Source organism: Diplotaxodon limnothrissa, linkage group LG16 (genome assembly GCF_057381915.1).
Source record: "Diplotaxodon limnothrissa isolate DT_005_m linkage group LG16, D_limnothrissa_male_GT1.1, whole genome shotgun sequence".
Classification (NCBI taxonomy): domain Eukaryota; kingdom Metazoa; phylum Chordata; class Actinopteri; order Cichliformes; family Cichlidae; genus Diplotaxodon; species Diplotaxodon limnothrissa.
The window spans coordinates 26,520,703-26,537,224 of NC_140611.1; the positions used below are offsets into that span (position 1 = coordinate 26,520,703).

Sequence of the window (16,522 nt, forward strand, 5' to 3'; positions counted from 1 at the left end):
TACTGACGGACTGGCGAGGTGTGTTTTTTTTTTTTTTTTTTAGCTCAGCTGCAGGGGCGCGATAGAGTAGAGGGTTCAGGGTGTGGTGTCAGGAGAGGCTGACCCACACAGCTGTTCTCCATCACCTGGTCATGCTTTCCTTACTTCAGTAGGATGCCTGGACCCGACGGGGAAAGCTGCGCTACAAAGCAGCTGGAAAGCTAGACGAACAAGAAACAACTTGTAAATAAAGTCATTCACGTGTCCCTAACGCTGCGTGCTTCCGGTCATTTCTACCACAGTCACACTTCTTAATCTTTGAATTCAGGTATTTGCAGTCCCTTTGCCACAGGTGTATTAAATCAAACACCTAGGCATGCATTCTGCTTTTATAAACATTTGTGATAGAATGAGTTGTTCTTAATGGCCCACTGAAAGTGTGGTGCTGTAACAGCGTGCAGCTATTGTAACAAATGAGTTCGTGGAATTTCTTCCCTTCTAGATATCCACAATCAACTTTAACAGGTATTATTGCATAATGGACGCAGCTCAACCAGAAAGTGGCAGACCGCATAAAGTTACAGAGCGGGGTCACCGAATGCTGAGGTGTAGATTATGTAAAAGACTCAACAACTGCAGAGTTCCAAACCTCCTCTGGCATTAACATCTGCACAAATACTGTGTGCCAAGAGTTTCATGACATCCAGTTTTCCATGGCAGAGCAGATCCTATAGGTGTGATGTGTAGTTGGCCCAGTCCATATATAGCCTATCTCACTGTCTCATTTCCACTCTTTGTAGTCTTACAAATATATAGGACTACTTTCCTTTAACTGGACATTATCCCTAAAATTAGAATGATGCTGAAAAATGCATTCATTCATTAATTCTAGCCTGAACAATTGTAATTCATTATTAGCAATTTTTTTTAATGTTCTTTAGAAAACCCTTCACTTAGTCCAAAATGCTGCAGAGTTTTCTTCCTCTTAAATTCAATTTTTTCCTTCCTACTATTGCAAAGCCCTTACTCAGGTGGCTCACTTAATACTGTAGGGTCTTTTATTTACAATATAAAGTGCTTTGAGGCAACTGTTGTTGTAAATTGGAGTTATATAAATAAACCTGAATTGAGTTTATCTGTCCCTGTCTGCTTTTGAAGAGATCAACCTCTTCTTACGATCTGTGACACTTTTATTTCAGCTTTCTATCCTCCACCCTTGTGAGACCTTGAGTTTTAGGTCAACAAGTCACAATTTCTTTTCTCCCATCCCTTTTTCACTCTTACCCACAAAATCATTACAGTACTTTCTCTCCTATTACATGTTCATCTTTTTGTCATTCTCTCTGGTATGACAAAGGCTGGCCCATACTTCAAGAACAATTTCATTCTCTTTATTCCTCCCTCTTACTCTTTCCCTCGCCTTTAACTCTTCTATAAAAACATTTTTTGTTCATTTTGTGTTCAGCCGGTCCTCCTCTTGTTGGTCACACCTCAAGCACCTCTTGTATTGCTGTAGTTGCCATCTTCTGTTCCCATTATCATATATTTCATCACACATTACCCATCCCTCCTTCACTGACCATCCACCATTTCTGCATTACTCATTCCTGCTCTGCTTCCTATTGCCTCAGCTCTCCACAAGCCTGGACTGTCAGGATGAGTTATAGAGGGGATATGTGGTCAGCGGGGTTATGAATGATTCAAACAGCATTTGCTTGTTTTTTCATATTGTTGGACTAAAATCGTAACATTATCAATCTATAGGGGCGTGTTGTACTTTTTGTTTTTTGTTTTCTTGTAATGTTAACTTTCTTATTTGAGTTTTAAATGCAAGTTGCCCTTGGTGGCATAATATAATAATATGTGTAAATAATACTAAAGTGCTGTGTAAGTATTCCTGGAGCTACTTGCAGTCCCTCCACATTGTTTAATTTTGATAATTTAAATTTCTGTCCTCCTTAAGTAATGAATCTTGGCCCCTTAGCCGGTAACTGTGTTTGCTAAACAATACACAGATTCCCTGGGTGGATATTGTTGAATTAATGGCTGTTTTAAAAGAGAAAATAGTTTTTGCATCCATTCCTGTGAAAAGAAAATTCCAAAGAAAATCACTGTGAAAAAAGAAAGATTGCCTTAAGTTCTCAGAAGAAGAGCTGGTTCCAAAATCCTACGACCATATGGTATTTTTTTGACCTAATTGATGTCAGAATAAACCGAGTAAACAGCCTCTGGAAACTAGAATCCAGGACAATAAAATGAAAAACCCTAAAAGCTGTCGTGTCCCACCTTAATGAGTGAACATATGTTTGCAGGCCATACATGTAATTTTTAGGCCTGACTAAGATCACTATGACATCTGCAGCTTGCACTGTAATTGTGCTGGTGTGGGCTGCGTGTGTTTTTGTGTGCAATGAGCTTGATGTGTCAGGCATATGGGTGGGTTGTGCTTTGAAAAGTTGTAATTCTCCTAAATTACATGCACAAGTCTGAAATGTCTACTAACTTTGTGTAATTTTGCATTTTGCTGCTGCTAGGGTTTGATTTTTTCCTACCGAGTCAAAGAAGCATGTCTTGGCAACCAAACACTAGATAACTGTTGCTCTTGAGTGGTACGCTGAAAAACAAGTGAAAGTGCTACAGCCAAACTCTGTTGGTTTAAGAGGCATAAGGACAGGAAGAGAGGTTAAGTACAGTGTATGTATGTGTAATGGGTTACAATTGCCCTATTAGCCCAGTTATTTAGCTATCTGCTTCTCATCAAACCCCATTTACAGCACCATCTTCTCTCATCAGAGGAGCTAGATGTTAAAGCCGTGTGTGTAGATGAGCGCATTAATGACTGAAAGTGTTTGTCATTAGTAGCTATACTTCGTTAGTGAGAAAATGTGTGTCTATAGGTTGTGTGTGCTTGTGCATGCTGTGTAAGCTTTATGGTTTAATTATGTGTGTAAAGAAGGATATGCGTGTGTGCTGTTGACATGCCACTACAAATACTCTATTCCCTGCCTGGAGACTTGTCCCCTGCAAGAGGTAATTTTAAACATATGGTATACAACATGACACATACTTAAACCACAGACTCTCTGCAACACCATACACACACACACACACACACACACATACACATGCATACAAAAACCTAGCATGGTCTTGTGCAGCACCACTTCGCTGCAGGTCTTTGGGATCAGTATAAGATCTACATTTAGATACAAGGGCAGCGTGCAGACATGCAGAGATTGAGAAAGGCTTAGAGTCAGTACGAGTTTGAGTGTATGTGCATGTTTGTGTGCAGTGAAAGTTCCCCAGCAGAGATGCCATTTCATCTCCTGGAGCCTATCTCACGTGGTAACAATTGTGCCCAGTCCTGCTGGCACAGATTATACATACATATGGTCTAGGTGTAATATGTAATGCACACAAATGTGCCAGCTGCATGGACATTTGGGGTATAAACAAGCACACAGCTATGCATGCAAATATATTGCCCTTTTTCTCTGCATTAACACATACACAATGCACACACAAATCCAATCAGCACTAATAGCAGCTCGAACATCTCTTCTGCACTAAAAGCCTCATCTATTGACAAACGTGACTCTCTCTCTCTCTCTCTCTCTCTCCCTCTGCCTGTCTCTTCTTTTTTTGTGCTTCCTAATGTAATAGTGTTGTAATGGTGTGTAATTGCTGCTTTACCATGGCAATCTATTGTGGTAGATGAAACCACACTTGAACAAAGCAGATCAGAGCAGCAGGCAGCAGATGAACCACAGAAACTTTCAGATGTGTCCTGTTTTCAGAGATAAGTAGATAAATTAACCAGAAGGAGAAATGGATAGTCACCACTAACTGGTGGAATAGCAGTGGTTTTCTTTTGGACTCACTGATCAAAAAAATGTTGCCGCTGGTCCTGGGAAACATTGCATTTGTAAAATCTTGACTTTGCTTTCTTCTCTGCCCACTTTTTACGATTATGCTGTGTGCGTTTGATTCAGTTCCCTGGTCATTTGGCTCCAGGCCTTTGAACTCATGGCTGATAATATTAGAATTCCTTTTGAGAAAATATTAAAGGAATAAATTGATATAGGAGAGCAAAGAATACATGCTGTGCTGCACTTGAAATGTTGAATGTAATGGCATATGCTGTTTTTTGCTCTCCAGAGCAATAATATTGTTAACAGTTTCAGAGTCTGCATTCATTGTCATAAATTCATGTTTGTTAGCAGTTCTTTTCTTTGAACTGCTAACAAACACCTTCTATGTTTATGGGTCTGCTTAGACTGAAGCTATTAAAGGTCGAAAGGGGGTAGGTGGTAATGATTATGCAGACAGCTGATGGTTGTTACATAAGCTGATAACATCAGGTGTTGTAACAAGTAAATGCTATTTCACATTAGCTGACGGTTCAGCTGACACTCTTCTGTGCAACCTATTGGCAAAACCTCATATAGGACACACAATTGACACACAAAGTTGCTTTAGCCTGGCTGCTGTTCCTGCTGCACCTGCAAGCAACTTTGCAACCCACCTCCTGCCCAGGTTCACTTTTTCTGCTGTCATTGCTCTTTTTTGTGCTGGGGGTATTGTATTGGTTTCAGATTCCCTGCCTTGTCTTTCTCTGTATGTGCATAATAACACATATTTGGCATGATGGGTCTGTCCTTAGACCCATCATGCCAAATATAAACTATCACACATGGAATAACTGTCCTGCTTTTACAAAACTGGTGCTAAGCGAACTGGCTCTAGGACAACTTATATGTTTTCAGTTGGTAATTGTTTATCCATCTGCTTACAAGCAGCTTCATGAAGCCTCCTCTGTCACTGAGCAAGTTGCGAGATATGGCTGGTAGGCAAAGGGTTTAATATAGGTTTCTGTTCCTTCCTCCTGTGGTACTAAACTTAGTAATTTCACTGTGGCATCTCTATAATCATTGAACTGCACAATCCCCTTCTTTTTTTTCTGAACCTAAGTATCAAATCACAACCTTTTTTTGTCTCTTTTTGTGTATATATACAAGTGTTTATCATCCAGTGATTGTTGTTGTGAATGGACACTAAAAACATGTAACTGAATTGAAGGTATCAAAAAAGTGTATTTAGAATAAATTATGAGTCTTTTTATCTGCTGCATTGTTCGTATGCTGGGGTAAAAACATAAAAAATGAGGCAGCAGTATAGAAAAACTAATTTGAACAGAGCAAATAAAACAGTTTTGGACAGAATATATATAAAACACTTCATAATGTGACATTGAAATGGTCAACATATGAACATTTTCAAAACTGAAATTTTAAATGTCATAAACAAACATATCTTCATTTGACATATCTCTAAATTGAAATATTAAACGAAACCAACTGACAAGACATAAAGCTGAATTTCAACAGCAGATTGTCGGAACGTTGTCTTTTATGCTCAATATCACCAAAGCCAAAACACCCCATATAGATATTAGTATTTTAATACAGGAGAGCTATTTCCAGTTTGCTTACGTTGCCGTACAATTTTCCCATCATTTCATGCTCCACATATGTTTACGTGTGTCAAGCAGTGGGTTGTAAAAATGCTTTATGGCGTCCCAGGAAACACTGACCTTTCCAGAAAACCACTGATCTGTTCCAAACAAACATGATATACCGTGCGCATGCGTGTTCGCGAGCGTGTTCGCGAGCGTGTGTGCTTTTGAGCTTGGGCGCACGTTCATGTTTTTAGGTAGTTGTGTGTGACATGATGTACAGCCAGTAACATTCCACCCCACAAGCCATCATTAACTATGATGTACAGCCAAATGTCGTTATGTATGGTCGACTGCATGATTTACTGTTAGAGACATAATGGAGTGGCCACTGTAATGAACTTGCTGAGTGTTTGATGTACGGGTCTCTGCTGGAGGGAGAGAAGTAAATACTACGGCCATGATGGCAACAATTACTGTGATGATGATGATGATGAAATTTCTCTCGTCGCAGACGCAAGTTCAATTTCTAGAGGGAGAGAAGGAGGACAAAAAGGAGGAGGAGATGAGTAGACGAAGGAAGTGGGTAAAGAGAGGAGGGAAGGAGGGGGAGCAATTATAGTGCTGCTGTAGCAAACTTTGATGTTTTGACAGCCAGCCACTGCTGGAGGGAGACAGTGGTGATGATGAAGATAATAAATGGTGATGACACTGATGATGGAGAAGTTCACACAGTCTTTAAAGTCTTTTATTATTGAAGATCTGTGGAGCCAGAGCGTGCCAAACTAGGTCAACCACCCACCCTGCCTCAGTGTCCTTGAGCACTGGAGTTCAGCAGATGACTTTGTGCTCTGATCTTAATGAAAGGGTTTTAAGTGTTTGCAAGATCAAAAAGTATTATTATGTAACCAAAATGGCACCGTTGGGAAGGAAGGAGTCACAGGTGAGGATTTCCGAGGAGAGCACAGACTTAAGGCCACGAGGAAACGTCAAATGATTTCTGGTAATGACTAGTGTTAAAATCTTAATTGAAGTTGATACAATATACTTTACCTCATTTGCGTATTTAAGACTTACTTTTGTAATGTAAATATACATAATATTCCTAATTATAATAATTATGATCATTATTCCACAGCATAGCAGCCTACAGTGGCAGAACTATAATCTCACACTTAACCCTTAAGTCTTGTTTTAAAGCTGGAAAGCGCTTCACCAAACCAAACACAGTCTGACTTTGCCCCCTAATGGAACACAGCCTATATTACCTTCTAGAGCAGTTTTACCTCCATTTTCTGCACTGCTGGATGAATGAATTAACTTCATTAAAAAATTAATTTAAAAAAAAGACAAGAAAAATACAATCAATTCATTTTTATTTACATAGCTCCCAATCACAACTTTAGTCATCTCAAGGTACTTCCCATTTTACGTAATGACTCTAAAACACAATAATGCCCTCTAAGCAAACACTTGGCACAGTAGATTAAAGCAAATAAATAAACATTCCCTTTTAACAGGAAGAAACCTCCAGCAAAACCTGACTCGGGGAGTGTGGACATCTGCCTCGACCAGTTGGAGTAAGGAGAAGGAGAAGAGCATAGAGAGAGACAACAAAAAACAGACAGGGTAAAGCACAATGACCTCACCAGAAGACTGAATGCAGGCAAAATCATTAAAACTCACCGAGCTTTTTCTTTTTCCTTCTTTCATATAACAAGCACGGCTAATGTTTTTCCCATTATAAGATGCCCTTTATTTCTCAAGGGCTTGTCAAAGTGGATGAATGCTCACGCTTGACTTGGTGCCAAATACACTTCCTGATGCAACCCTCTCATTTTTCCGGGCTTGGAACCGGCACTAAGGCTACACGAGCTTGTGACCCCGTGAAGCTGGACTTGTCTCATTGCATGTAAGGTGAATGTGGTAACCACTACACCACGAAGCCACTTTTCCCAATACAAATTAAAAGCACTAATTCACTTCACTGAATTATTACATAGCTAAATCTTCCTTGACTCAACTGCACCAAAAATGTAGATTACGGTATCACAGGTATAGTCGTGTGGAGTCCTTAGTCCACTTCAACACTAATACACTTGGTTCTGGATTATTTCTAATTAATTTAATTAGTCATTTTTCAGCTTCTCTCTTCATTTCCACACAAAACATTGGTATCTTTAAACTGAAAATGCTAGAAATCCAATGAAAAACAAAAGCACTAATTAAATTATTAAACTATTTTATTCGATTTTTTTAAACAGCACCTTCATGAAACCAAAGTCGTTTGTTTCAACTTTTGTCTTTCTTACATATGAGTTGTGTTCTCTTTGCATCCACAGAATGGAAAAGTCCCACAGCAAGGCTGAAGCCAGGGTCTCCACAAAATCTTGTCCCAAGTCAGTTGCAATTCGACGCCCTGTTCAGCTCTATTGGCCTCTGAATGAGCACCAGCAGGTGCCTGTTCATCTGGGAGTGTGCCTTTATGGCTCTCCACGGCTTTGGCGGTCTGCTCAAGGATTTCAGCATATCGGGGCTCAGTATCAGGAGTCAGAGGCCGAGACTCTGAGGGATCGTGGAAGAGGTTATACAGTAGCGGCGGGTCATGGTGAGTCACATGCTCTCCATGACAAAGGCAAATCTTTGTGTCATAGCAGCCACCGGCGCCCGGGGGGAAAAAGTTGGGAGTGAAGAAGTGCACCTTGAAGATAGAGTCACCTGTATGGAAACACACATCGGTGAAGATATATCAACATAGAGTGGCAAGACAAAAAGTGAATATTTAAAAATTATCTTTATATAGAAATGTACTGAAATCAGGTCAAATCTTCATCGAGGTCATAATCATGACAAAACCATCAATTTGAACTAGTAGCACACAAACCATTACATTGTTCTTATAGAAAAGATTATTCAAATTAAAAAATGACTAACTAGAGTCAGGAATTAGCAAAAAGAGTCAAGAGTCCAACCAATGACACGTAATTATTTGCAACAGCCTTACTTTGACCTTTAAAAATAAACATTTCAGGGTTGGAATTTACTAAGAAAATAAATAAAAAACACAAAAAACAAAAACCATCTTCTGCTGTGACGCACGTATCCCAAAAATGGATTTGGAAAGACTCACTGTCATCAATCATTGATTTTTATGAAGCTGGAAAGGTTGCAGCTCTAGAGTTTAGATATTAATCAGTCTACAGTGAACAGTGAACCAGCTAAAGGCCAAAACAATCACTGAAGCATCTATTTTAATGAGTCTAACACAAATATTAGGGAAGGTTTGTATATGAACTGATGAACTGTGCAAAGTTGATGTTCTGAAGTGGGACAAAGTTTTTGCTGCACTAAGAAATAAGAAAGAAGTTTTTTATGTCCCTCACTGTATTTATTCAGCTTACAATATAAGACATAATAAGAGCACATATAATATGGATGTACTTATTTTATCCTTTAGCCAAAACACCAGACACACCGTCAGCTATTGCTACTACTGTAGGCTAATCCCATCACGTGGTAATAAAAAACAGGCTGATGTCAGCATGTTGCGATAAAGCATCAATGTTTTATTATAGCCTTTGCCCTTCGGGGAGCAATTGAGGTCTCTGAGTGCTGTTTTCTATTTCAAGTTTTTGTTACTGAGCACTAAAATTTATTTTGTTTATATTTACAGATCACATTATTTAAAAACTTTGGGAATTTTTGGCATTAATATCCCTAACTGTAACAAGAAATAAGGAATAAAGAATCAAAAATGTTGATCTTCTAGGTTTATATATGTGCAAACTTACTGCCAGGTGGGTGCCAGCGCACTGCATTCAGGTAGATGCCACAGTAGTGGAACATGAACTCGTGCTCTGATCGTGCAACTTCCCCCTCCAACAGCGGCATGAGGTTATAGCCATCGGATTGTCTGGAATAGAATCACAAGAAAAAAAGAGGTCAGAACGATGGGGTAAAATACAATCGGAAACTGTTTTAACCTTTTCAAGAAAACAGGAAAGAAACAAGACTCAGTTAATACAATTACACACAATTTAAAAAGCACTTGTGGGAGTGAATTGATATACCTGTCTGGTTGTTTGTCCTTGGCTAAATATTTAAGGGTGGGATACAGATCCATGAGGCTAGTGGGTTCATCCACCACTTTTCCTGCTCTCAGCCTGCCTGGCCAGCGGAAAATGCCAGGTACCCTGATCCCCCCTTCCCAGCCCCCCATAGCTTTCCCACCTACATGTGAAACAACAGGAGATATAATAAAACACAGAGATGTGATTTTTTTTTTGGTTTTGTTTGTCAATAGCACACATGAGATTTAAAATTCTACAAAAATGTCTGAATGCCTGCTATAAAATCTTTAAAGTTTGCAATTTAATATCAGCAAAAAAACAGCTTGACACATTGTTTACCTTTATAGATGCCGTTCCAGCCTCCTTTCTGCCCAGTTCGTGAATCAGAATCTTCCAGATGCCCACCATGATCGGATGTAAAGTACATGAGAGTATTGTTGGCAATGCCAAGGGAATCCACCGTCTCTGTAATTTTACCTAAAAAGACAAGCGGCATAGTAAGATAATAGGATGAGGTTGATTTCAAAGGAAAATTAAGAACTGCACAGATTCCTAATTGGTGCAGAGCAACTGATTCATTGAGATCTTGCTTTCATACATTTGGCCATATTTTGTCGTGATTATAAAAACATGGATTGCTGACTGCCACAAAGCTACAAGCCACTGGATAATATTTAACATTGCATGCACATGGTGGCACACTTATTTCACCACCCTCACTCACCAATCATCCAGTCCACTTCTTCTAGGTTGTCACCGTAGGCACCATGCCGACTTTTGCCAGCAAACTGTGGTGTTTTAAACATTGGCGTGTGGATATGGGCCAATGAGAAGACTAGGAGGAATGGACGATCCACATTCCTAAAGAGCAGCAAAAAGGAGTTGAACACTCTCTCAAAGGCCTTTTTTTATCTTTTTAATTATTGCCTGTTTTCTTGTCATGGCAATGGGGACAAGCAATTTCCTGTCATTGTCAACCATAACCAACAATGATCTAATCCCACTCACATAAATTGCCCTGTGAAGCTGAAGTCTGATGCAAACTAAGCCACTAGCATTGTCTGTGTGACATTTGATGCTCTATATAGTTTTTTTTTTTTAAATGGCTTCAATGAGTTGAAAACAGTTCAAGTGAATCAAAACAACACAGGTCCACACACACAAGAATCTTAGGGCCTTTTCACACCCAGAGTTCATTTATTCTGGTGCGAATCAGTTTATGAGTTTATAAACTTGCATCTTTTTCCAGTGTTTTAGTTTGTTTTCATACAGAAAATAAAAAAAATAAAAATGACTAGTTGCTAGTCCGTACAACCGTTTGTGTACTATTTTTTTATAGATCCTGTTTTATGATTTCTTTTGATACGATTTATTTTGGTAATGATCCCTGTAATAACTATCTGAAATAATGAATGTCCTATCCATCCATCCATCCATCCATCCATCTTCATCCGCTTTATCCGAGGCCGGGTCGCGGGGGCAGCAGCCTAAGCAAAGAGGCCCAGACCTCCCTCTCCCCAGCCACCTCCTCCAGCTAATCCGAGGGAACACCAAGGCGTTCCCAGGCCAGCCGAGAGATATAATCTCTCCAGCGTGTCCTGGGTCTGCCCCGGGGCCTCCTCCCGGTGGGACATGCCTGGAACACCTCACCCAGGAGGCGCCCAGGGGGCATCCTTGTCAGATGCCCGAACCACCTCAGCTGGCTCCTTTCGATGTGGAGCAGCAGCGGCTCTACTCTGAGCCCCTCCCGGATGGCCAAACTTCTCACCCTATCTCTAAGGGAGAGGCCAGCCACCCTTCGGAGGAAGCTCATTTCTGCCGCTTGTATCCGCGATCTCGTTCTTATTCCATAGTTCTTTCGGTCACTACCCACAGCTCGTGGCCATAGGTGAGGGTAGGGACGTTCTAATTAGTAAGAATCATTTGAACGTGCACTGATGTCAGTCTGAGTTCAAATGTTAAGGTTAATTTCCTCACAAGGGAAACAGAAAATTATTAGTATTGTTGGAGATCAATCAGCTGTAACTCTAACATAACCATCATATCAAGGTTAACTTCCTTGATAAGACTGCAAACAAAAGACTACCAGTAAAAGTCTCTGCACAAAAGCCATGTGATTATTTGTTTTGCTCCACCACTTTTACCTCTTTATAAAGTTTTGTGCTTCTCCCAGCAATCTCTGGGGCAGTGTCTCCACGGTCATCGGCTGTTCGATTACTTCTTGGTTCCTCATAATGATGCAGTTCCATGTTGGCAAGAACTTAAAGGGCACATACCACACAGCGGTTGCTAGGATGCAGAGAAAGAAAAGTAGTACCAGGAGCCACAGGCCGACTTCAAAAAGGCCACACACACGGGCACACACCTGAAAACATGTAGCACATAGACACACAAAGGCTGGATTCAGAAAGATTTGTCTGTTTGTTTGTTCTTCCCTAATGACAATGTTCACAGTTATTCCCGGTTTACTTCTAGTGTTTTTAGAAAGCCTTTTGATTTTATAGTGGTTTTCTCACCTTAGGTTCTATACGCAGGAGAACAGATTAGGTACTCAGGTAATTAGGTACTCGCTATGTAATGTTTGCCAGCAACACCTGATTACCAACTACAACTTCAGAGATTATATATAACTGACTCAGTCCTCTCTAACATTTAACCATATTTTCTTCATAACAGACATTTTATTGTACAGATATTACTCCTGGGACCCTTCTCTATTAATTTACTTTTGTGCAACTTCATGATACAACCACTAGATGGCATCAGAAACTACCATGAAAGTTTATTATTTTCCCTTAGTGAAACAAGTAGTACATTGTGTCCTTTGTTCACACTAGAACAGAAAATAGAAAATAGTTGTATTTGTTAACATTTGACGAGGATGAAGTGGTTCCTGGTTTTTGTATTTGCTTTTAATCATTTTTAATGACACAGCTAACTGGTACCCCCTGGTTTCTCCTGGGAATACCAATGCTGCAGGTGAGGTAGCATCAATAAACGTTCATGTGTTAACCAAATTTCAATAATGACGTTATTCTTTTTTTCTAGAATAAGTTTCTGGGCGGCGTAACTGAATTTCACATTTGCAGTTTGTGTTTCCAGTTTGTGTTTTTTTTTTCCTCCAACCTCTTAAGCACATGTCTAAGTGATTACACACATCAGTTAATTTTGCTTTGGGGCAACTAGCACAACGACTCTTTGTTTTCCAGTTTCTTACTCATCGTCTAACAAGGATGTTGTATCCCTCAGGATTTCTTATAATTCCATTCTTTTCAGTAAATATGCCTCTGTGAGACTTCTTTAAAATAAAATGTACCTCATTATGATCTTGTTGTTCTTGTTACGATTATAATTGTATGATCATGCCAGGTCTCTCTTGGAAATGACATTTTTAATCTCAGTGAGATTTTTACCTGGATAAATAAAGGATTAATAAATGAAAAAAGAATGTGTGCAGATGAAAACAAAGATAAACTGACAGAAAAATCACACTTACGATTGTGAGAAGTCCAACTCCGAGCAACATGGTCAAATTTTGGAGCGCGTGCTGGAGATCTACCAGCACGTCGCTGCCCTCTCCAGGCACACAGTCATTGAACAGGGTGAATGGTAGACCATAGAAGTAACTGAAGCCATGCTGGTTCGGGTGATGACAGTGATCCTCTCTGTGTTTGCAATTCACACCCAAGTGCCATTTACCTGTAGATATACAATGAAAATGAGATATAGAGAGATGAGATACCAGAACCATAAATCCTGGGTATGTTTCTTCAGATGAGTTACGGTGCATACCAAATGCAAACCATATGAATTTCAAGTGCTGCGAGTGCCATCAACCTTTTCTCACTTTCACTGGTAAAGTGAGGAAATGCTGATGTCATCACAAATTGCCTTCTTGTGCTCAATAAAACATCCCCGGTGTGCAGACCTTTAAGTGCAATTTTCCAAAGGGCCATAGCACATTATGTCATCTCACCCACTAGACCAGTAGTGTATCCTTGCTGCTGCAGTCTCTTAGCAAAGGTGGTCTCACTGGGTGCAAGCCCTCCTGAACCTCCGAGGAACAGCAGCACCTGGACATGCCCTGTGCTGACCATTCCTAGTCAATAGATGCACACATGCACAAAAAACAAAAAAGGTTAATCAAATATGGAACATGGAGTTTGTCCAGGTTGCCACTTGCTGACTGAGCGTAAATATGTCTGTTACCTGAGCGGATTGCATAACGGCCCGTCATAAAAGCAGTACGACTTGGGGTGCAGAGTGGAGCAGCTGCAATGTGCTGAGTAAGCTTCACCCCATCAGAAGCAAGTCTGTCGATATTTGGAGTTCTAAAGACATTGAACAGATATGATGAAGGGTCTTATCAAGTTTAAACAGAGACACATTTTTTTTGGCTGGATCCACATTCAGATTATTGGTAATTCTGCTCTTCAGACTGAAAAGGAATGGGAGATCAGCCACAGACAAGTGTGCTAGTTTAGCCTGTCCCTGCTGCAGATTGCACTGTTTTGAAATCAGTTACAATATGGCACGTATTATATTATTATACACATTTAGCACATTGTAGTAGCAAGTAAATGAGCAGATCACACTGTGTGTATCACCTCTACAGGATTTTCTTCCTGCTAATCACCATTGTGAAGATGTGTGATGATGAGGATTTAGGATGTAGTGTGAAGGAGTATCTCATTAACTCCTTTAGCACTTTAACAAGGAAAGACTTGAAAGAGAGGGTTTATATGATGGCGCGGGGACTGAACTTTCAAACGATCACACGTGAGAAGTCACTTAGTTAACAGGTTGTGCTAACTTCAGCGAATGCTTTTGCAAGTTACACCACCAGGATCTGTCATACGTAATATTATAATAATATTATATTATTTTGGTTTCCATGTACCCCAGTTTTAAGAAACTAGAGACACACAAATATTCGTGTATTTAACAACATTTTCAAAACTAAGAAAGCTGTATTTCTGTAAAAGTAAACAGTGGTGATAACAATATGGCCTATTAATATATTTTTTTTAATGCTACATTACATAAAGTCTGGAATGGCTTTAAAATTGCATGAACAGACATATTATTTGGTATGAAGATTAAAATTAACTTTAACTACATTACATGCCGTTTTTATTACGGACTTAAAAGAGAGTTTAGAGTTTAATACAATTCCCAAATATTTATGACAGCCTACAACCCGCAGTTTTTTCCTCCAGATATGTAAACATTAGATTGTACAACTTGGTGAAAAGCAAACACACTAACTGAAAACAAGACTAATTCAGCCATATGGAAACATTTAAGAGAACATCTGCAAGTTTGTTGGTTGTTTCAGTTTCATTATTACTATACACAAAGAACAGTTCTTGCTTGTGTGTAATTAGCAGTGCCATGACATTCACCTGTGATACAAGACTGAGAACAGGAAAATGTTTATATTTGCTTTCAACTGAAGGCCAATTTCACTATTACCACTGACAGTGTGTGACTGGCTGTGTGCTTTCACACATATTTGAAAAACATTGGATTGAAAACATTAATGCAATGCTGGACGGCATTAAGGTCAGTGTGAGATCTATAGTCCTGAGTGACATAAGGACAAACTGCTTTGATGACCTGTCAGAGCCAGAGGAGAAATGCATGAACACAATAACAAAATAGAAGTGAAGTGCACGTGCAGACAATAGCAGTGTGCACGAACACAATGAGAAAGGCTAGCATGGGTGGGGAAATGACTGAAGTGCATCAAAGAGATCAAGAACAACTGTAAAATGCCCAATAGTGCTCAGACACTTGTAATTTTATTAAATGCCTGACTTCTTTACTTGCTTGGGTTATGGGCCATTCTCATGGTGTGGCTTTGCAACGTTTACTAAAGGATCTGAAGTAATTCCTCAATTGTAGTTCCTCACTATCAGCTAGTGTTTCAAAGTGTATAATTACTACAGAAGGTTTTTTAAAAATGCATATGTCCTTTAAAATTTATTTAGCCAGTAATGAAATTCTAGAAAGGTGAAAAAATAAACTTAACAAAGAATAGTGGAGCGAAACACACAGCTACACACATTTCAGACTTACCTAATGGTGTCATTACCGTAGCACCCTATATCACCAATTCCTAAGTCATCAACAACCATTAGAACAAAGTTGGGCTTCTGGTCAAATCCCTTCCCTGTGACATCACGTCCTGTTGTCAGGAGCAGGGAGAGAAAAGGAACCAACAGGACAGACCTGAGAGCAAAACACTGGTTATACATCTGAAGTTCTCTTATATGTGATTTTAGACCCCCCCCCCCCCCCATATCTTGACAATCAGGGGTCAAAGAAACACTGACATATTTTCCGAACCCAAGGTTAGTATTTTTTATCATCATTGGTGATTAAGACGTCGATTATTCGATATTTAAATAAAACCTATATGAATTCATCAGATTTCTGGACTCCGTATTAGGTTTTGGACTTCGAGCAAATAAAACTTACGATTTCACTTTGGACTCTCTTGCGATTTCACTTGTGACGTGCAACTCTTTTTTGTTTTTTGGATCACATGTCTTACATTTTATATACCAAACCTTTTTTTCTTAATGTATCAACGTGATAACGATTCTTAGTTTTGGTTATAAAACGAATCCAGAATATGACGCGTCTACTGCTGTGATACGTGTTTTGCAACAGTGGCAAATGTGTAAAAAAAAAAAAAAGTGACACATAGGTGCTGCTGCTCTGAAGCTCGAACTGTCGGGAGAGCAAAAGTGAAATCAGATAGGTGCCTTTTATCTTTTGCTTTAATTTGAGCTCTTTCAACGGGCTCTTACCGTAGCTCGTGTGAGAGCAATTGCATTTGCAGTTGTCTCGATAAGCAGAATTTTTTTCCCATCCGAACTCACCTCATAATGGGCTTTCACATTCATGAATCCATAAACACAGGAGTTCCTTCTTAGCTAAATTCGTTGGCCCCGCCTCGCTGACTGTACAGTACTGTTTCAAGTATGAGCGCAGAACCTTTATTTGTACC

At 39.6% G+C, this 16,522-nt stretch overlaps 1 protein-coding gene across 2 annotated transcripts; it reads right to left on the minus strand.

The window, feature by feature from the left end:
• Positions 1-7,706: 7,706 nt before the first annotated feature.
• Positions 7,707-16,457, minus strand: arsh (arylsulfatase H). 2 transcript variants are annotated; one of them, XM_085374356.1, is made up of 11 exons: positions 16,395-16,457; positions 15,586-15,738; positions 13,714-13,835; positions 13,481-13,603; positions 13,001-13,203; positions 11,649-11,869; positions 10,229-10,365; positions 9,844-9,981; positions 9,505-9,664; positions 9,226-9,347; positions 7,707-8,152 (listed from the first exon to the last, which is right to left on the minus strand). In XM_085374356.1, the coding sequence occupies exons 1-11, from the start codon at positions 16,397-16,399 to the stop codon at positions 7,743-7,745; spliced, it is 1,794 nt and encodes a 597-aa protein (XP_085230482.1). In that variant the 5' UTR covers positions 16,400-16,457; the 3' UTR covers positions 7,707-7,742. The 2 variants fall into 2 exon arrangements, with proteins under 2 accessions (XP_085230482.1, XP_085230481.1); XM_085374355.1 differs by lacking the exon at positions 16,395-16,457 and having other exon boundaries at positions 15,586-15,764.
• Positions 16,458-16,522: the final 65 nt, after the last annotated feature.

Excerpts from the sequence above, each read along its gene's own strand:
- arsh (XM_085374355.1), bottom strand. The coding sequence starts at position 15,764 with ATGTATAACCAGTGTTTTGCTCTCAGGTCTGTCCTGTTGGTTCCTTTT. Across the intron at positions 13,836-15,585 it reads TACGGTAATGACACCATTAG|AACTCCAAATATCGACAGAC; the intron begins GTAAGTCTGAAA and ends CAATGTCTTTAG. Across the intron at positions 8,153-9,225 it reads GCGCTGGCACCCACCTGGCA|GTGACTCTATCTTCAAGGTG; the intron begins GTAAGTTTGCAC and ends GTTTCCATACAG.